The following is a 23,096-nucleotide window of genomic DNA, read 5'->3' as shown; positions in this document are numbered from 1 at the left end:
TCGTCGAGCCGCCGCCCTCTACTGATCCTCCCTCGCGGGTGCTGCTCTCAGCCGCCGCCCTCTACTGATCCTCCCTCGCGGCTGCTGCTCTCGGCCTTGCGTCGAGAAGACTTCGACGCCCCACTTGCCGCAGCCATCCTCGTCCAGCAGCTGTCGGCCTATCTAGGGTTTCCGTCTCTCAACGCAACCAATTTCTTTGCAGGTACAACCAGCAGCTGTCTCAAATCACAGATTCTGCAATTATGTTATCGTTTCTCATTTAAATTATTGTAGCAGTGTCCGCACCAGATTGATACTCCACTTTAATTGAACTTGAAGTTTTGTTCCTCTAAGCTGAATCTGTGATTTGTTATGTTATATTTTGCAATATACAATTTTTCTGTTGAACTGTGGCCAAGTCTTCATGCTTTCTAAAGTTGAGTTAAAGCAAATTTAAGTTGAACACAATAATCCATCGACAGATGCTCATCATCGTCCAACTCGAACCTTAGATTTCTCCAATCATTCAGAGGCTCATGCAATCAGCGCTAGCTAGCAAAGTGATTTATTTTCTATGGCCTACTACACATCACGATAGATTGATTGATTGCTGCCTGAGAAGCTGAGGAAATGCGATAAGTAGCAGTAGCATTACTAATGATCATGTCATTTCAAGCACTGAAGGTCAACTTAAATGGTTGCCTCTCTGTTTCAAGTGGATTGAATATCTTTATATTTTGTTTGAATTTAATTTACTCTTTGTTTCTACAAGAGAGCAGAGGTGTATATATATACAGTCTCGATTTGTTTAAGTTCGACATCAGTTGACAAGTTGTTTAGCTGACAGAGTTTTCACTAATCTTTGAGATACAATACAAGTCTTTCTATAGTTATATTCTTGTAACGCTTTAAGTTGCAATCAATTCTTTGGAATGCTCCAGATATTGTCACTTGAATACCATCTATATTTTTCATTACTTATGCAAACTGCTATTGTTTAACTTAATTTTGTGAAATTTTAATTTTAGGTTGTTATTGAATGGCATCATCAAGTAACAGTACCATCAACCAAACGCAATATGAAACTGTACGTTGCAGGGATTGCGGATTAATAGCATTTGTGCTAGTCTCTAGATCGATCAAGAACCCAGGAAGACTATATTATGGATGTAGGTAGCATGGATGGTTAAAGTGGGTGAGGTCCGATACTGGACTAAATGTAGACACCAATGATATACATTGTAGGATGTTGCCAAGAGCGGAGTCAAGATTTGGAAGTGAACACATTGTTTATCCTGGACATAATATGAGAAATTGGAATGTACCACTTATGGTTTGGATATTAGTCATAGTCAATTTATTTCTTTTGGCTATATACTTGTTTTGTTTGTTGGTTGGTCTAGTTAAGTAGTGCTAGTGTTGTAATGTGATAAAGAAATGTAATGATGGATGATGACATTTGAATATTTTTTTTTTAATTTTTGGATGGATTTTGTAAGTTGTAATGAATCAATTGTTTTGAGTAGTTCTATACATATTTACTTTTTTGAATTGTTGTACTCCGTCTTTGATGCTACATATTTAGTTATGAATTGCTCTATATAATTTTAGCTCTAAATGGGCTGCCAAATTGGATTGGTCTCTGTTCTTAAAATGAGCAGAACATTATGCTGCAGTTGGTTGTAGCAATTATCTAAACTTTTTTGAATTGTTGTATTCTGTCTTTGATGCTATATATTTAGTTATGAATTGCTCTATACAATTTTAGCTCTAAATGGGTTGTCTGGTCTCTGTTCTTAAAATGAGTAGAACATATGCTGCAGTTGGTTGCAGCAATTATCTTAACTTTTTTGAATTGTTGTATTCTGTCTTTGATGTTACATATTTAGTTATGAATTGCTCTATACAATTTTAGCTCTAAATGGGCTGTCGATTTGGATTGGTCTCTGTTCTTAAAATGAGCAGAACATTATGCTGCAGCTGGTTGCAGCAATTATCTAAACTTTTGGTCTTTTCCTTTTACATGGATGGGAAATACTTCTGCTTCTGATTCGCAGTTGTTTTTATTTCTCAAAACATGATAAATTATATAATTGATGTCTGATCGGTCGTGAAGACCGATCAGGGTATGGCCTGATCGGTCGTGAAGACCGATCAGGGTATGGCCTGATCGGTGTGCAGACCGATCAGGGTATGGCCTGATCGGTGTGCAGACCGATCAGGGCTTAATGAGTTGTTTTTATTTCTCTAAACATGATAAATTATATAATTGATGTCTGATCGGTCGTGAAGACCGATCAGGGTATGGCCTGATCGGTCTGCAGACCGATCAGGGCTTAATGAGTTATTTTTATTTCCCAAAACATGATAAATTATATAATTGATGTCTGATCGGTCGTGAAGACCGATCAGGGTATGGCCTGATCGGTCTGTAGACCGATCAGGGCTTAATGAGTGCGGTTCCTCGCACTCCCACCTGATCGGTCCCAAGACCGATCAGGATATGGCCTGATCGGTCCTACAGACCGATCGGTCCACAGACCGATCCCCTGCATTTTTCCTTCTCGCGACATCATCTCCTGATCGGTCTACAGACCGATCAGATTACACTCAGTAGGCTACTGAGTGTTTCCTGATCGGTCTACAGACCGATCAGATTACACTCAGTGTGCTACTGAGTGTTTCCTGATCGGTCACCAGACCGATCAGCAAACCTAGTTTCACCAGATCGGTCTGTGCACCGATCAGACAATCAAAGTCTCACTGGATCGGTCTGTTGACCGATCCAACGCCTATGTGATAATAGGATTGATCCTGAGAACGAGATACCAAGCCCTCTCTGACTTCGTCCGGTCCAGAGAACGAGCTACCGAGCCCTCTCTGACCTAGTCCGGAGAACGAGCTACCGAGCCCTCTAAGTGTATTATAAGACAGTAATAAAGAAATAAAGGACAAACAAGACATGCAAGTGAACAGCATATTAATAGCCGATAGAAAATGAAGCATAATAAAGAGCAAGCAAATATAAAACTGAGTAGCATAAATACATGAGTAGCTACCGAGCCCTCTCTGCTAGATTGAAGCTTATAGATGAAACTATTACTAGTTTCAGCCTGTGCTACATCTAAAAAAAAAAGAATAGAAATGACTAATAGTGTACAGATATATCTCAGTGTCATCTTATGTGCAAGGCACATACAAGAAATCAATGAGAGATATAGCCAGAATTAAAGAAAAAATATGTAGCATCAAAGACACATCAAACACAATGCCATAAGAGTTGTCAGGATTTTCATTTCCATGAACTGCATCCAGCATCCACAAGTAAATAGTTTTGGATGTCAGATAATACATAAATTAGGAATACAACTCCTACTCAATTACCAAAGTACATAGTTTTTGATGTCAGATAATACATCCATTAGGAATACAGTTCCTACTCAATTACCAAACTGTCATCTTCTGTGCCTCTTACAAACTTTTTCAAGCACTTGAACGCCACGCTGAAAAGAGTAAGCGAATAGTTTCCAACCAAGATATCCGCGCAGCAAAATATCAGCCTAATTGGATAAACAATATAAACAGTATATGAATGATAAAAAATATGATACCACAACATAAAATAAAAATTAAAGCAGTATGTGAATCAGATTAACAATATAAGAAATAAATAATATGACATCCATGTAGCTAAATTTGTTTGATCTATAAAGTTAAGAAGTTGATCTTTGTGAGGTTATTTTATGCAATAATATGATGTTTAGGATTGTAAAATATAACAAAATATATCATTCACTACTCTTCTAATTGTTTGTGTACATTTTGTGTACTGTGCTACAATCACATAATCACTCAAAGCTATGAAATCTGGTTTATGCGCACAGCAAGTAAAAAACTAGCAAGTATCAAATCTCAAAATTTTAAACCCACACTAAAATACCTATTTGTATTTTCTTTAATTCTCAAAGGATGATAAACATTCTCTACACAGAGTACTTTTCAATAAAATGCAGAGCTGTCTATACCAATATCAAAGTCGGTTTCCAGCACATCAAGGTGTCCAAGCAACTTTATATTCTATCACCAGACTTCGCATGTAAATCCAGTGGCTAAGAAAAATGTCAAGTAAATGAAAATTACTAATAAATAGGAATAATGTGTATGAATGCAATCTTATTTAAGAGGTGAAGGATTAACAAAAGTTATACACACTACGTTTCAATAAAGTGCAGAGCAATGTATACTAATATCATAACACTAAACATATAATAAACACAATAAACCAATCAAACATACCAACAAAGCAAATAGATGAATACCAACCATAGTTAGCATCCTAATGCATGTTATTAGAACCTGTAACAATAAAAGTAATTATTAATTCCATTTTCTCAATAAAACACTATAATTCAACAGAAAATTTTTAGTCATACCAGATATAGATGCCAAATCTGGTTCATATATATCGTCAACGCTGTTGTGACAATTATCTTGAGTTGACCTGATAATTAACACATTGTCATATTTATAAAATATAATAAAATTAATCTGTTCTTGCAAGTAAAATTATAATATAATTGCAGAATTAATCGACACTTACCCTTGCTGTAAATTTGGACAATTACGCTTGTCATGTGACACTCCTCGATGCCCACATCCATGACATAGCCTGGAATTTGAGGTTGATTTCTCCTTCGCTGATTTCAATCTCTTCCCACATCCCTTTGTTCTAACTAAAGAAGGATCAATAATACCAATACCCTCATCCATGGATTTCTTCCTTTGACTTCTATCACTGCATGCTCTACTAATGTTCAACTCTTGAATTTTATTATAGATACAATCAAATTGTTCATCCAAAAAGGTTGTCCCCTCATTAGTCAAAGATGCATCATCAATTAATACTGAAGCTTTATAGGATAACCTTGAATGTCTCGACATCAAAAACCTTTCTGGATCTGGATCATCGATGACATTTTGCTCACCCAAACCATATACTGCTCCAACTTTTGCATCTCTTGTCCATCGCTTAAGTATATATGTATCGGGCAAATGAAACACTTGATTGATACGAAAAAAAGCTAACATATGCCTGCATGGAATGCCCTCGAACTCGAATTTTGTGCAACTACACGATATGTAATCTCTTTGTTTATCATGCGTGAGCACCCTTGATTTGGAGGAAGAAAAACTTTGAAATTTCATCACATGGTAAACCACTGAATCAACACCTGTAAATGCATGTTGCACGTAATAACCATGACTCTCGGTCATCTCACTTTGAAATTCAAGCCATTTCTTTTTTGTGTACACCTTAACCATTTGAATTTCCATTGGCCAGTTTGTATTAATCTTAGGATGCTCATTCATATCAATATGGTCTGCAACCAACTCATTATGTCTTTGGTGTCTTAGTGCTCTATTAAAACGGGTGATAAAATCCATCAATGAGTTCTTATTTGAGACATATCTCTTGAAAAATGCATGTGAGCCTTCGGATCTTTGACTACTTGACATTCCAGCACAAAATATATGGCTAAAATATATTGGCACCCATCTGTGTCGCAGTTCATACATCAAAGACAACCAATCATTATTCCCTAAGTTAGCACACTTGATAGCTTCTTCCCATGACTTTTCAAAATCATCAGGTGTTGTAGAATTTGCAATGACATTCTTTATGTTTTGATAGTGGTTTCGGAAAGTCAAAGGGTCCAATTTATCTGGGAATTTATTCAATATATGCCACAAACAATATCGATGTACTGTTTGAGGGAAAATCTGTGCAATAGCTTTTGTCATAGCAGGATCCTGATCAGTGATGATAATGTTTGGTGCACCCTTTGGCATAGCTTCTAAGAACTTTGTAAGCAACCAAGCAAATGAATCAGTTTTCTCATCACTAAGAAACCCACAGCCAAAAAGAATTGTTTGATGATGATGATTAACTCCTACAAATGGTGCCAAAATCAAGCCATATCTGTTGGTGTTATATGTTGTATCAAATACCACTACATCACCAAATACACTGTATGCTCTTCTTGATACATGATCAGCCCAAAAGCACCTACTAAATCTGTTATCTGAATCAGTCTGGTAATCAAAGAAAAAAGCCGAATTCTTCTCTTGCTCAGATGTAAAAAACTCGATGAGTGTTTCAGCATCAATACCTTTTTGTTCATCCCTTAGATTTCTTTCAAAGTTTCTAATATCTCTTTCTGTGCAACCTACACCCTCAGGTCCTCCATACTCTATCTCTAATAATCTCATTTGTTGACAAGTTGGCACATTTGCCTCTGAAAATTGTTGAGTTAAAGCTTTCTTTGCAGCAGAAACATTACGATGTGAGCGTAGCAAATGCACCTTTGATGGAGTTGCAAGTGGATGATTATGGGTTTCTACAAAATTACTGACAACCCAATTAGGTCCAGTTTGTTTCTTGACAAATGCAATATTTGACTTACATCCCGTTCTAACTGACCCACGTGCTCTTTCCCTTGTCAGTTGATCAACTTTTGCATGTTTATTCCACCGCATTAGATCTGTATGCCCTTCTTTAAAGCATACAATTTGTTTCCATGTTACTTCATTTGTTATTTTATTTTTCTTGCTCGTGTGCATCCTTGAACTAAATCCGGCTTCTCTTGCGTATTGGTTGTAGAATGAATATGCATCCTCTAGTGATGAGAATTCCATTCCAATTTGTGGCTTTCGATCTTCTGAAACTTGGGGAATGTATTCCTGATCATCAACTCTAATTTCTTCCATTTCTAGGCGCCATCACATTATAATTGACAAAATATAATTAGATAAAAACCATAATTAAAACCTCATTATTATTTACATAAGTAATGGAAAATATATATGGTATTCAAGTGACAATATATGGAGCATTCTAAAGTTTTGATTGCAACTTAAAGCACTACAGAAACCATAAATAAACAATTAGGTGCAGACTTCTTTATAATATCACGCATAAGGGTAGTGTGAAGCTAACTAATTTAGTAGACATTATAGGAGAATGTCTAGTTATAATTCCTATGCCTGTTGAGTTATTTGGCCAATGTGACTAAGAACAGAAATGTTACATCAAAACAGAAACCATCAAAACTTATAAAAACATTGATCATGCACACTGATATTGTTAATTGATCTTATAAATTCTTCCCATTTGATAATTCCTATGCCTGTTAAATTCAACAAAAAAACTATATATTGCAAAATATAACATAACAAATCACAGATTCAGCTTAGAGGAACAAAACTTCAAGTTAAATTAAAGTGGAGTATCAATCTGGTGCGGACACTGCTACAATAATTTAAATGAGAAACGATAACATAATTGCAGAATCTGTGATTTGAGACAGCTGCTGGTTGTACCTGCAAAGAAATTGGTTGCGTTGAGAGACGGAAACCCTAGATAGGCCGACAGCTGCTGGACGAGGATGGCTGCGGCAAGTGGGGCGTCGAAGTCTTCTCGACGCAAGGCCGAGAGCAGCAGCCGCGAGGGAGGATTAGTAGAGAGCGGCGGCCGAGAGCAGCACCCGCGAGGGAGGATCAGTAGAGGGCGGCGGCTCGACGAGAAGGAAACCTCACAGAACTTGGCGCGTTAGGGCAAAACCCGCGACGCGAGGGAGAGAAGCTGAGGGCGGCGGCGGCGGCGGCGGCGAGAAGAAAGGCCACGGCGAGAAGAAAGGCGAGGAGGAAGGTGAGGGCAAAACCAACGACGCAAAGGGAGAGGAATTGAGCGCGACGGCAGCGGGAAGAGAAGAAAGTCGAGGAGGAATGCGCGTTAGGGCTTAAGTGGAATAGTGGCAGCGTTTTCGCGTTTTCTCAGCTCGTGACGCGGACTTTGCCACGAGGGCGGTCTGCACAGTTCCACAAGTTTTGTTCCGCAACGAAACAAAACTGTATATATATATATATATAACTTGTATATTTTTGGTAACCCTCATAGATCCAAACATCGGATGTATAACCAGATGCTTCAATTCTTATAAATAAATAGGGAGATCTGAGTGATAATACGAATATTTGGACTTGTTGATTACCCAGAAATGTACATGGTAAAAATGCATAGAGTATTATATATTTTTATTAATACTATAACTCAATCATTAAATCTTAAAAATAATAATTTATTAATATAATTGAGAATTTAAAATAATAAAAGAAAAATCTGGGCACCTATCAGACGATCAAATTGGACGTACAAGTAAAAATGTTTATATATTGATATTTTAGAGATCGATCATTTATAATTCATTTATCTAATACATTTAAAATTCAATTTATGTATTAAATTTTTTATATGTGTCCTCGAGCTTTTAACTCGATCCTATTGACTAAAATGCCACAATTATTGCTTTTTATTTGCAGCAATGCCACTGCTCTGTGCAGCTCAGGACGCGTGTCCCACGCGGACGAGGAGCATTCTCTTACGTGAAAGGGAAACTCAGTTAAATCGCTTTCCGAAATATCTCGAGAATTAATTAGCGGCCAAAGTGGCGGTTGGCACTGCGTTCAAACTTCCAACAGTGGGACCCACCGGTTGTAAATAAGCGGTTACAAAGTGGTACGGGACTCGCTCGAATCCAATAATTGGAGCTCGATCGCCGAACTCATCGTGGGTGGCGTGGCGTAAACGACACGTAGGAACTATTCTTGGTTGGCGATTCGGCTGGAATGACAGCCAGCCAATGCGCAATTAATAATTGTATCTCAGGTTTGGAGAAAATTTAAAGTATTATTTTTAAAAATATATATATTTAAGAGGGCAAATTCGTAATTCTCAAAAGAAAAATATTTGATAATCCTAACTATTCTGGGTTGGTTTGATCACATGGAGAGTGACCAAAATCCCTACGATTTCTTCTCTCATGGTTAGCAGCACATGCAAACAAATTTTGCATACACTAGCTGTCCCTGTATGAAGAGGCTTTGAACGGTGGCTTTCTTAATTAGATTAAGGCCAAGACAGTTTCACTCGAGACCAAGACAGTTTCACGTGGTGGTCGCGCCGCGTTGCTATCTCGCTGTCTGTGTCTCTACTTTCTAAAATGGGACGCCGGCGCCTTCGCTGGGATGGGCGCCCGCCGTGCCGGGCCTGTCTCTGCAACCTCCCTCGTGCGATCCCACATGGCTGCACGTCGTCTCATGTTTTTTTTTTAATAATTTTCTCTATACATAAACTGAATTTTATATTCCCTAAAACTCCCATATCAATTTGTTATTAAAAAAAATATATGAGATAAAATTGTTATTTTCCTTTCGAGCAAATGAACATGACTATTTTCACAAATATGAAATCAATAATTTTCTTCTTGGCGCCGCCAATCATCTTAAGCACCGTAGCTTGAAGGCCCTCCGTGCGAAGCCACAGATTTGCGTAATACGCCAGCAGCGGCAGCATCATGGGGCGCAAAAACACTCTGTACATCATCCCCACGAAATGAAGCACCACTTCAGGCTTCTGCAAAAACCCTGCAAGTATATATTTAATTTTAATTTGATGATCAGTAAGTAGTTAAAGTTCAGATTCACGTTAATTAATTAATTGCAGTATGAAACTCTAGTGTGATTAATTAGGTCATACTTTGTGTCACCTTCGGAAGGAAATCGAACAGAAGGACTGTGATCCTTAGCATCCCCTGAGATGAACAAATTATCAAATATCTTGAAGCTAAATCAATGGCATCTTATTTGAACTCAATGGACTTGTACCAACGCAAAATCGCCTAGTTTCAACGGCGACTCGATGAACACATGAGCTTCCCTTGTAAATCATACAGTTAAAATTTTCAACATAGAAATGAAGGTATAATAGACAAGTGATGGGGACTACTTGATGAGCTGCTGCTCGCCATCTCCGGAACATTTGAAGAAACTGCAGCCTTTGGTTAAGGGAATGGGCTGGTTCTTCCACTCTGAAACCGTTTCATTTTCAGCGTTCTTTCACCATTAATTACTTCGGCGATTAACAGATTATACTGACCCAGGTGCCAGACTACTGCTGCTGTTAGTTCTTGACCCTCGTAGACTCCATCTATGACAAACCTCACATTCTTCCCCATTGCCCTTGTGAGATCCTTCAAGTAATGGCTTATACTCTGTATCAAACATTCATGAATAATATTAATGTTCGATTCAATAAAAATTTATCAAGTAATGGCTTATACTCTGTATCAAACATTCATGAATAATATTAATGTTCGATTCAATAAAAATTTATTTATGTTCGTTCAATACACGTAAAGTTAATTACATAAATAAATTTAAATAACTCGTTAAATTAAATGAATAAACTTGAATACATACATGTTCAATTTATTAATATTTATCAATATAAATTATGAACTGTTTGTGAATAATGTTCAACCATATTTTTCAATAAAATTTTATCAACATGATAAATAAATAAATAAATAAAACTTTTAAAATAAGCAAATGACCTTTTATTATAAACTCAATAACAAATGAAACAAAGTTTTAAATATTTAAAGTTTCAAACAATCAAATAATCTTAAATTGATAGCTTCATAACATTTAAACAAATCTAGTTCAAATCAATTTTGAAATAAATTTAAACTCATTGAAAAAAAATAAATTAAATTTGAATAATCATTTGAATGACTTAGTTCATTTCAAGTTCGGTTTGAGTTAACTTAGTTATCTTATTTAACATGTTTAAACACAACAAAAAAACTTAACTAGGCTCAGCTGATTTATAGCCCTACATCGCAGGTCTTAAAGTCCATTGAATGCATATATAATTGGTGGAGCAAGGACACGAGTTTACTTACCTTTCCCTTGAAGGGCCTTGAGTAAACCAAGTCCTGAAAGATGCAGTCCTTGGACAAGAGCTTCTCTAGACTGTTCAACTCTTTCCCATTTATAGAGGAGTAGAATTTACGAACCACAGCAGATTGAGGCGGCAAAGGAACCTTATGGGGTTCTAATGGGGAAGAAGGTTGTTTGGCGCAGAGTGGTTTTGGCGGTGATGCTTTTCTTTTCGGATTTGTGACGGTGAAGCAACGAGAAGATGGAGAGTTGTTGCGAAGTGGCGGGCTGAGAAATCGAGAAGGAAAAGAAGAAGAAAGTGAGGAAGAAGAAGAAGCCATTGGTGGTGATCAGGTTTGTGATTTTGATTGGTGTTTTTTATGAAGGATGGAAAGGAGAGAATGAGATGACTGCTGAAATAAGCAAAGGTGGAGGCATAACTTGCATTGCAAATATGCATGGAATTGCTTTGGAGAATATTGGACTGCTTGAAGCTTCAATCTATTTTTGGGTTCTGATTTTTCTGAATTAATGTAAAATGTTCTTGAAAGAGTTTAAAATCAGGGAAGATTCTCAACCTTGTAGGAATTCATAATCAATAATGAGGTAAATGGAAAAGGGACCAAATTTTAAGTTACAAATGATATTCAGATTGAAGTCCAATGGCTATTTCATATGAGTATTTGAAAAGGATTACCAACTTGCTAAACCATTTCAACTAGTTATGATCGTAGTTTGTCGAATATGACTCATATTTAAGTTGACATGGGGCATGATCATGTTGGGAGGCATGGGTAGGCTATGTCAGTTATTGTGGGTTATGACGATCATGTTGAAAACTTCACCACATGGTCGTATAACATAGCACGGCTAAGCTGTGCTCCATGGCACAACCATGCCCCCGAACATGGGTTGGTCGTATTCGAGTTTGTGGGAACGGGCATGCCTATGGCACGGGCATACCAAGAAGCACGACCTGGTCGTGCTTCATCCAAAGGCGTCGAGATTTACGGGATTTGTGTTATTACTTGGTATTTTTGATTCAAAATACCATGTATGTGTATGACTTTGAGTTGTATAAATAGGATTATTACCTAAAACAAATACAGAATTCTAATTGAATCATTTCTGGCCCATTTTGTAGAGTAAGCACGTCGTCGAACTACGTTAATGAAACTCTTTGTCTTTTCTCTCTTGTTTTTCTTCAATTTCACTTTTGTGATTTCTTCACGATTGTTGCGACGTTGATATCAGACAAGATAATAATTATTCTACGGGCTTACGAGAAGGGGGGTTTGAGGAGAAAGCAAGAAAAGATAACCGCTTTGAGAAAAAAAAAATTATTTGCGGCACTAATATAGGACTCTCCATGTCATTAAGAGGTCATTCGGTGTGCTCCATAAACAAATCCTTCACGAGGACCTTTTGTTGAATATAGTTAGTGATATATGTTTAGTTCGACATTAAAAAAGAAGAAGAAGTTTGATAAACTTATTAAGGGATGTGCATCTGCAATGTTGTATTTGATGGGTAATCAAGTGGAATATATATATATATATTAAAAATGGACATGAAAATTAATTTTGGAATTAAGCACTCTTAATTTTAATTTTAATACTCTTTCATGAGCCGGTGTCTCCACAACCTTTCTCAAAGGTTTCATAAATTTTATTTTGTTTTGAGCATCCTGGAGGAAATTTGTCATTATTGTCATTAAACCTAGCAGCAACATAGTGAGGATAAAATTTCTCTAAGGAAAGTGATTCATACTTGAAACGAAGTTATGCCATCGAATTTTCTTCAAACACCTTTTTATTCATCTCTGTATTCAATCCAAAACATGTTGCAGATGGCTTCGGAGGAAGGTGTTGGGATCTTAGATGGCTAGAGGGGGGTGAATAGCCTCTTTGAAAAACACTAAACAGAAATTTCTTCAAGAACTTTGTTAGCACAGCACAGCGGAAGTAGAAAAACTAAAACGGAAGAAAACAAACACACAGCAGACACAAGGATATACGAGGTTCGGGGATAACTTGCCCCTACTCCTCGGCGTGTCCGTAAGGAGGACGACTCCTTGATCTTTCGGTAGATCACACCCCGGACAAGATCCGGCTAAAGATGTCTCCTTCTCGGTGGAGCAACCTCTCAACAAAGTCTCAGATGATTATAGATTTAAGCACAAGACTTACAGTGGCTGAGAAAAATATTAAGATGAGCTTACAGCCACTCGGAGAAGAGAACAGAGCAGAGAGCGCACAATCAACCTTCTCAGCAAAGAGCTCACAGCTTCACCAACTTGCTTTCTCGAAGGCTTGATCACAAAAGACAGAGAATTCAGAATACTCTTTATGAACTCCTCTTCTTCCTTCTTATGTCTCTCTGCTTCACTGGCTCGAATCACCGCCGTCTGCAGAATCGCTGCTGCCAGCCAGGCGTAGCCAATCACACCTCCTCCTCTTCTGATTCTCTGAACCCATGCCAATGGAAATCACTGGCGTCTCTGGATACGAACCAATATCTAGAGGTCAAACTGAGCAGCCCAATCGTAATCAGATTTCGTCAGAGAACGTTGATGCCTCAAATGCATCTGTTGCAGCAAATTACAGTGAAAAGGGTACTTGTCTCCTTCTCTTAATAAAGCTTAATTTGAATCCAAACATGAGAATGTGACCTGCAACCTGCAAGCTAGAAAGACTCACAGCAAATGGTTAAAAACAGATAGGTGAATACAAATACGGCAATCAGAAAAAGTGCATGCAAAGCAAACAATACCGTGGGTCGGTCTGCAGACCGAACCACGCTTTCTGGATCATCTCTGATCGGTCTGCGGACCGATCAGGAACTAATCTGATCGGTCCCCAGACCGATCAGCCCCTCTTTCGAAGATGCCCTGATCGGTCCGTGGACCGATCAGATTAACTGATCGGTCCCCGACCGATCAGATGTCGCTGTCCCGATGCTTAAAGCCCGATCGGTCTCGGCATCGATCAAGAAATCTCGAGGGCTATCGATTGATTTGATCGGCCCGCACCGATCGAAATCATGGGCATCGATCGATTTCGATGCGGCCGTCGATCAAAAATGGGCTCGATCGATTTCGATCGGTCCGCATCGACCGCAAACGCTCGAGCCATCGACACCTGATCGGCCGGCAGACCGATCAGGTATAAAGGTTTCACTGGATCGGTCTGCAGACCGATCCAGCTTCTTGACTCAGTCCGGGTCGAGCCCTCTCTGACCTAGTCCGGAGAAATGAGCTCCCTAGCCCTCTCCGACTTCATCTGGTCCTAGAGAACGAGCTACCGAACCCTCTCTGACTCCGCATGCCAAGTTTCCTTCTTGGACTTTTCAACACCAGATGTCCGATCACCCTTGATCCATCTGGATTTTCCCTTGCCCGGCTTCACTCACCAGGACTTGCACCTAGCTTCACTCACTAGGGTTTTCACCTGGCTTCACTCACCAGGACTTGCACCTAGCTTCACTCACTAGGGTTTTCACCTGGCTTCACTCACCAGGACTTTCCAACTGCTTCAATCAGGTCAACCTAGTCAACCTGGATTAGTAATTAATCTGAGTTAATTATCTGATACAAACTTAAATCAGTGTCAACAGCAAAACAACATCCAGGTCAGACTGTATCAACAACACGATTTAAGTTTAGATCAGAAATGCTCATATACCCATAATTTTAGGGAAATCAGGATCCTCCCCCTAAGACGGATACACCACCAAGTCAAGGACGGGAATCAAGATCCTTCCCGTTATCCTCTCCCCTAAAATCAAGCTTTCATACATTTCTAAACTTAGGTATCCTCTCCCCCTTTATCAAACACCGAAAAGGTGCAAATGAGGTGACAAAAACTAAAAAGGCTCCCCCTTAATCCATACTGCCTTATTTTAACTGACCTAGAGTTCCCTCTAAGGTCACAATACGACAGTAAGAAAGATAAAAGATACAATCAAATCATGGCATAGGAACAGCATATTAAAAAAAATATAGAAAATGAAGCATAATAAGGAGCAAGCAAATATAAAACCGAGTAGCATAAATATATGAGTAGCATCAGAAGTGCAAACATCCAGATCAGACTAACAAATAACATCCAAAATACATACAGACAAGGTGACACACAGACTATATCAATCAACGTCCTCAACATGAGGAGCATCATCATCATCGGCAGGAAGGGTGAAATCCTGAGGCGGCACGCTGGAGGATGAATAGCCTGGGTAAGACTGCGGAGGCGGGTAGCGTGCCATCCATCCGAGTAGCAACTGCTGTGTCACCACCTGATGACTGCGCATATCATCGAAGCGCTGGTCAATATGCCCGCGCAGGTCATCGTAGCGCTGGTCAATCCGTATGCGTAGTCCATCGAACTCAGCAGTCACCATCTCCTCGTGACGATCAAATCGGCTCTCCAACTCAGCGATCTGCCAGCGCAGGTCTGGATCCGCCTCGCCAATGTCAGCAGGAGCAGCTGCAACCTGTCGTGGAGGTCCCCGTGGTAACTCACCTAAAGCTCTCCCATCCTTCCACTGAACATCCCCATTTTGCCCTATGATTCCAGACTTGGAAAATGCCCGTTTCCCAAGTCGGCAATCCTGCCTGACCATTTTGATTATTCTACCCTTAGAGACATCAACCTGAAGGGTCTCAAGCCAATCAGTAATTATATGCCCATAAGGCATATAAATAGTGAAGCCGCTAGGCTGAGAATATGAAACGATCGAGGAGTAGATGTTCGACATGATATCAAAATCGAGACGCTGACGCAAACCATAAAGCATAAGACAATGATATGATCGGATCTCAGATAATGGTTTAGATGTGATAGGTAGAAGGCAGTTCGTGACAATTTTAAAAAGAATGTAATCTTGAGGAGATAATCTCAAGGCCGCAAAAGTAGGGAAGTCAACATCTAGCTCATCTAAACCTTGTCTAGGCTGTCTGAAAAAGTACTCATATATATCGTCAGGTGAGATATCAAACGGTGGAGGTAACTGATCTGGTAAGTCAGGAAATATCGAAAAGACATCACCGGAACACCTCCGACAATTGAGATACTCAAAGAAAGATGAGATACTGAAATCAAGAGTCCGCTTAGCAACTCTTGTTTTAAAACCTTGATCATTAGTCTCATGAAGGTTATTATAGAACTCAGAGACCAAGTCATAGTTGATATCCCGTTCCAAGTAGACTAGTGAATCGAGTTTGTAGTATGCTATGATTTCGGACACTTGTGGGCAAAATTCGTCCATGAATTTTCTATCCACGGACCTACAAGGGAGTAATTTGAATGTCCTTTGTTGAAAAGCTTGCTCAGACTGGCGGTTTGGGAATCTACTGGAACTAGCTGGTTGGGGTCGGGAAGGAGCAGCAGGAGTTTTGGATTTGGATGTATTGGTTGGTTCCTTAGAGGTTCCCTCACCATCAGTGGGTTTCTTCCTAAGGGGATACAATGGGAAAAACGAAAAGCACAGGAGCCACCAACAATTAAGAATCGAGACAAACACAACAACAGAAGATGAGAAATGAAAACACAATGCCAAGTTCTATAGAGGTAGGAGTTACCTTGGAGCCATTGAACTCTCGGCTAGGGCTTCCGAGGGCTGGAGCTTCGGCGTGCAAAGAGAAGAGAAAGGGTGGGCTGGTGGGAAGAGTCGGCTAGGGTTCGCGTGAATGAGGGAAAGAAGGGATCGGGAGGTTTTAAGGGTTAAGATGGGTGTACAGTGAAGAAATGATCGGACGGTTGTCCGATCAGAAGGTATCCGAAGCCCCCTGATCGGTCACCAGACCGATCAGGGAACCTCTTGACCGGTCTGTAGACCGATCAGAAGGTGATCAGTAGCATTCAGCGAAGCTGATCGGTCCCCGGACCGATCAGGGAACTTCCTGATCGGTCCGTAGACCGATCAGAGATCGATCAGTAAGCCCCCTAAGTCACAGACTTAACCAATGGAACCACTGATCGGTCTATGGACCGATCAGAAGAGCCTTATGCGTATCAGATTATCCTGATCGGTCCCTGGACCGATCAGTGAGGCGCACAAAAATAACCTGATCGGTCCCTGGACCGATCAGATTACAGACAGAAAGGTTGGGAAGTTTTTGGATCGGTCTGTCGACCGATCCATCTTCTCCTGATCGGGCTGTAGCCCGATCAGTGTCTGATACTGAATTAAATCCTTAGATATGTTTGATAGTTCGTAGAAGTTTCTCCAGTAAAACTTTCAAAATCAATATCTAGAACCCTGAGAATCTACAAGCATAACTATGTCCTAACGATGGGCTCTTATGGTGTGAATTTGTTTATAATTTGAGACTTTCAAATTCGACTACAAACACTGAGATTTCAGACAAGTTTCAAGTTTGTCAAAATAGACAACTTGTCCTAATTTGCAATCAAGGCATGAAAGCTGAAATTCTTGATTCTTGTTATGTTTAGTTTCAAGTTTGTCAAAATATATCCAATTTATTATTATTTCCTTTAATAACCTATCGTTTTATCAATCAAAAGTCATGACATGAACCAAACAACAATACCAATCAACACATCAACCATCAACCATCAACCATGATTAGAAAAATTTCTAGGCAAAAGTCCAACCAAGATTCCTTGGTTGGAATATATGAGTAAGATCTAGGAGTCAAATACACATGAATTATGTAATGGCCTTCCCCATACTCAATTAATGTCTCTTCAACCTAATTATTCAAGGGATGCATGATACATTTTGAATAATTGGGTTGATCCTAGCATCTCACCCCATTTCTAGCAAACAAAAATATTTTGTTAAACCTTATAGTTTGTGTGAGATGTTCCCAAGTTGCCCAAATTATTGTCCCAATTACTCTTGTCATTTTAATAGTCCTTATTGATCATGGTGAAGTTCTAATGACCTAAAGAGCCAAACACATTCCCAACTCCCTCCTTAAATGACTAAATTCATTCTCCGGAAGGGGTTTGGTGAAAATGTCGGCTAGGTTTGACTTTGACTCCACATATGTGAGCACAATGTCTCCCCTAGCTACGTGATCTCTTATGAAGTGATGACGCACTTCAATGTGCTTGGTCCTTGAATGATGGACTGGATTTTTAGTTAGGTTGATCGTGCTAATGTTGTCACATAGCACTTGTACACCCTTATAAGAAAGTCCATAATCCTCTAGGGTGTGTATCATCCACAACAACTGTGATACACTCTCTCCCATGGCAATATATTCGGCCTCGGTCGTGGAGAGAGCAACACAATGTTGCTTCCGACTTGACCAACTAACTAATGATGAACCTAAAAATTGACAGCCCCCACTAGTACTTTTCCGATCCAATTTGCACCCAGCATAATCGGAATCGGTATAGCCTATCAAGTCAAAAGACTCTGTACGAGGGTACCATAGACCTACTCGAATTGTGCCCTTAAGGTATCTCAATATTCTCTTAACTGCAATTAAATGAGATTCCTTGGCACAGACTTGATACCTAGCGCACATGCCCACAGCAAAGAGTATGTCCGGTCGACTAGCTGTGAGATATAGAAGACTACCAATCATGCTTCTATATTGCGTTAGATCAATTGGTTTCACACTCTCATCATTGTCAAGGCGAGTGTTTGTCGCCATTGGAGTGGACACTTCCTTAGAGTCACTCATATTGAATTTTCTAAGCATCTCTTGAGTGTTTTTTGCCTGATGGACATAAATTCCATCTCGAGTTTGTTTGATTTCAAGTCCAAGGAAGAATGTCAATTCTCCTACTAGACTCATCTCAAACTCACTTTCCATGTGAGAAATAAATTCATTCAAATAGCCCTTGTTATTTGAGCCACAAATTATGTCATCGACATATACTTGGGCTACAAAAATATTTTCACCATCTCTACGCAGAAATAGTGTTGGGTCTATTTGGCCTCTCACAAAACCCTTTTCTAGTAAATATGTTGACAACTTTTCGTACCAAGCTCGTGGTGCTTGTTTAAGCCCATAAAGTGCTTTCTTGAGCTTGTACACGTGGTTTGGAGCTTCGGTACTTACAAACCCCGGTGGTTGTTCAACATAAACCTCTTCTTTAATGAAACCATTTAAGAAGGCAGATTTAACATCCATTTGATAGAGTTTGAAACCTCTATGTGCAGCAAAAGCTAGCATCAAACGAATGGACTCTAATCGTGCCACGGGAGCATAAGTCTCATCATAATCGAGACCTTCGACTTGACTATAGCCCTTGGCTACAAGTCTTGCCTTGTTTCTTACAACTTCTCCCTTTTGATTTAACTTATTTTTGAAGACCCATTTAGTTCCAATAATGGTGGTCTTTTTCGGTCTAGGAACCAAGTCCCACACTTGGCTCCTTTCAAATTGACCTAATTCGTCTTGCATAGCTATGATCCAATCAGGATCGTGCAATGCTTCATCAACTAGTCTTGGTTCAATCTCTGAAATCAATGCAACTTCATTAGACTCATTTCTAAAGAATGACCTAGTCCTAACCCCTTGTTGGATATCTCCCACAATTTGGTCTTGGGGATGACTAGTGGTTATCCTAGATTGTCTTGGTGTTGGTGGTGCCTCATGAATGGTCTCACTAGGCACAGGCAAGGACTCAATATCAGGCAAAGGATCAAATTGAGTTCTTTGTTGCCTTTGCTCATCAACATCAGAGTCAACTTCGACTCGTTCTTCATTTTGATCATTCAAACTTAGATTTCTAAGTTCAAATTGAATTTCTCCTACATCCCTTGGTTGATCATTTAAGTTAGGGATTTCTTCAAAGGCTACATCAGAGGACTCTTCAATCAATTTGGTCCTATTGTTGTAGACTCGATAGGCTTTGCTGGTAAGAGAATACCCGACTAGTATCCCCTCATCAGCCTTGGCCGAAAATTTTCCAAGATGGTCCTTGGTATTTAAAATAAACACCTTACAACCAAACACCCTAAGATGTTTAATTGTAGGTGGTTTCCCAAACCAAAGTTCATGGGGAGTCTTTCCAAAGAACCTATGTATCAGGATTCGGTTTTGCACATAGCAAGCTGTATTCACAACTTCAGCCCACAAGTAACTCGGTAGTGAGTACTCATTGAGCATGCTTCGTGCAGCCTCTTGTAAGACTCGGTTCTTTCTCTCCACAACCCCATTTTGCTGTGGGGTCCTTGGAGTTGAGAACTCATGTCTATACCCTTTTTCTTGACAAAATTCTAAAAACCTATGGTTTTGAAATTCACCACCATGATCACTTCTAATGGTTTTAATTGTTGTTGATTTTTCATTTTCAGTTCTTCTACAAAAGGAAATAAAAATATCTATAGTTTGGTCCTTATGTTTCAAAAAGAAAGTCCATGTGTATCTAGTAAAATCATCAACGATTACCAAGCAATATCTACTTCCATTCAATGATATTACACTACTGCAATCAAATAGGTCCATGTGCAATAAATCTAAAGCAGTAGATGTACTTACAATGCTTTTACCTTTATGAACACCTTTTGTTTGCTTACCCTTTTGACATGCATCACATAGTTTGGTCTTGTGGTACTTGATGCTGGGTAAGTCTCGCACTAATCCTTGGTTGGCCAACTTCCGGATGTTCTTCATATTGACATGTGCCAACCTTCTATGCCATAGCCAAGACTCTTCTTCTTTTGACATGAAACACTTAATCAAAGCATTAGTAGCACTTTTAAACGATACTTGATAAATATTATCAACCCTTGTGCCTACTAGTACCGTGTCAAGTGTGTCAATGTGTTTAACCAAACATTGACTTGAATGAAATTCAATTGTGTAACCCGTATCACACAATTGACTGACACTTAGGAGATTAAAAGTCATCCCTTGACTAGAAGGACATTCTTGATATGGAGACATTCGGATATATGAATGTCTCCAACTCCTACAACCTTAAGACTACCATTGTTACCAAATGACACATTACCTCTATTTTTGTTTTGAATGGTAGAAAATAGTGACTTGTCCCCGGTCATGTGCTTGGAGCATCCACTATCAACAAACCAAGTTGATAGACGCTCCCCCTTTACCAATGCCTACAAGACACGAAAGATAGATGTTTTAGGTACCCAAATCTTGGGACCTAATGCATCTACAATGAAAGACTTAGGCACCCATGCCTTTGTTACCTTCTTCCTAGTCTCATGAACCCTAGAAACATGCGATCTATGAAATTGGGTTCTTGACACTAAAGAAATAAAGCTAGACTCCTTAGGTTGGTATCCTAATCCAGCCTTGTTGTAAACCGCCCTTTGGGCATTTAGAATCATGTCTAAGGTCTTAGAGCTGGTTGAGAATTTCTCAAGCATTTTCTTGAGCTTCTCAATTTCACCCTTCAAGGTTTTGTTTTCATCCTCTAGGGCCTCTTGATAAAGGTCATCGACCTCATCTTCCCTAAGGGCCCTTAATTTCTCTATTTCATCTTTTAGCAATTTAGTTTCTGTTTTTGATTTTTTAAGGGAAGTAGACAAATGTGCAATTGTTTTATAACACTTTTCTAAATGGGGAGATGTTACCTCTTCATCATCCGAAGATGATGAAGTCGCGGCTGAAGAGCTTGAGTCCTCACTCTCGGACTCGGACTCCTCTCTTGCCATGAGGGCTAACTGCCGTGTACTCTTCTCCCTCTTCTCTTCCTCAGATGAACTTGAAGAAGACTCATCCCATGTAGCTTTTAGAGCCTTCTTCTTCTTGACTCTTTCCTCCTTCTTTTTGGCTCGTTCCTCCTTCCTTTTTAATTTCGGACACTCGCTCCGATAGTGTCCCTTTTTGCTGCACTCATAACATGTAACATTAGTTTTGTCAATATTTTGTTCACTAGGTTTACCTTTCCCTTTGTATCTTCTGCTCCTTCTCATGATTCTTCTCACGAAGTTGGCCATCTCGCTTGATGATGATTCACCTTCATCATCGGACTCGGAGGAGGATGAAGATGAAACAATTTCTTTCTCCTTCTTCTTTTCTTTCTTCCTTCTTCCCTCCTTGCTCTTTTCTTCTGCAACCAAAGCAATACCTTTCTCTTTTTGCCCTTTGTTAACAAGTTCATGTAATTCCATTTCACAAAAAAATTCATCTAACTTAACAATGGAAAAATCCTTGGATACCTTGTAGGCATCCACCATAGATGACCACAAGGCATTCCTAGGAAAAGCTTTTAGAGCATACCTTACGAGGTCACGGTTTTCTACTCGTTCATCCACCGAATGGAGACCATTGATGATCTCCTTGAACCTTCCATGTATCTCACTTACAGTTTCATTTTCCTTCATGACAAGGTTCTGTAGTTGGTTTAGGAACAAATCCCTCTTGGCGATCCGAGAGTCTCGAGTCCCTTCTTGGAGCTCGATGAGCTTGTTCCATAGATCCTTCGCACTTGTGAAAGGACCAACCTTGACAAGTTGATCCTTGGCTATCCCACATTGCAAAGTGACAACCGCCTTGGCATCGGCTTGTCCCTTGCGAGTTTGCTCGGTTGACCATCTCGATGAGTCAAGTTCCTTACCTTCTTCATCCTTTGGAGGTGAGAATCCCTCCTTAACGGAGAACCACATGGAGATATCGGTCTTGAGGTAATACTCCATGCGGCTCTTCCAATACTGGAAATCTGCTCCATCGAAGAAGGGTGGTCTGTTGGTGCTGAATCCTTCCTTCATGGCCATCTTGTTGCTCCTTGGAATGTTAGTCCAGATGAAGAGCACCAGGCTCTGATACCACTTGTTGGGATCTTAGATGGCTAGAGGGGGGTGAATAGCCTCTTTGAAAAACACTAAACAGAAATTTCTTCAAGAACTTTGTTAGCATAGCACAGCGGAAGTAGAAAAACTAAAACGGAAGAAAACAAACACACAGCAGACACAAGGATATACGAGGTTCGGGGATAACTTGCCCCTACTCCTCGGCGTGTCCGTAAGGAGGACGACTCCTTGATCTTTCGGTAGATCACACCCCGGACAAGATCCGGCTAAAGATGTCTCCTTCTCGGTGGAGCAACCTCTCAACAAAGTCTCAGATGATTATAGATTTAAGCACAAGACTTACAGTGGCTGAGAAAAATATTAAGATGAGCTTACAGCCACTCGGAGAAGAGAACAGAGCAGAGAGCGCACAATCAACCTTCTCAGCAAAGAGCTCACAGCTTCACCAACTTGCTTTCTCGAAGGCTTGATCACAAAAGACAGAGAATTCAGAATCTCCTTTCTGAACTCCTCTTCTTCCTTCTTATGTCTCTCTGCTTCACTGGCTCGAATCACCGCCGTCTGCAGAATCGCTGCTGCCAGCCAGGCGTAGCCAATCACACCTCCTCCTCTTCTGATTCTCTGAACCCATG

General features: G+C 39.7%; 1 protein-coding gene across 1 annotated transcript; it reads right to left on the bottom strand.

Annotated features, from left to right (window-relative positions):
• Positions 1-9,200: 9,200 nt before the first annotated feature.
• Positions 9,201-11,100, bottom strand: LOC121977626. The gene is made up of 6 exons (XM_042530092.1): positions 10,782-11,100; positions 9,974-10,088; positions 9,824-9,905; positions 9,703-9,754; positions 9,575-9,629; positions 9,201-9,462 (listed from the first exon to the last, which is right to left on the bottom strand). The coding sequence occupies exons 1-6, from the start codon at positions 11,097-11,099 to the stop codon at positions 9,239-9,241; spliced, it is 846 nt and encodes a 281-aa protein (XP_042386026.1). The 5' UTR covers position 11,100; the 3' UTR covers positions 9,201-9,238.
• Between the last annotated feature and the right edge of the window lie 11,996 nt (positions 11,101-23,096).

Source organism: Zingiber officinale, chromosome 4B (assembly GCF_018446385.1).
Source record: "Zingiber officinale cultivar Zhangliang chromosome 4B, Zo_v1.1, whole genome shotgun sequence".
Taxonomy (NCBI): Eukaryota; Viridiplantae; Streptophyta; class Magnoliopsida; order Zingiberales; family Zingiberaceae; genus Zingiber; species Zingiber officinale.
The sequence above is the reverse complement of the archived record's forward strand: the minus strand, read 5'-3'. Positions and strand labels throughout refer to the sequence as shown.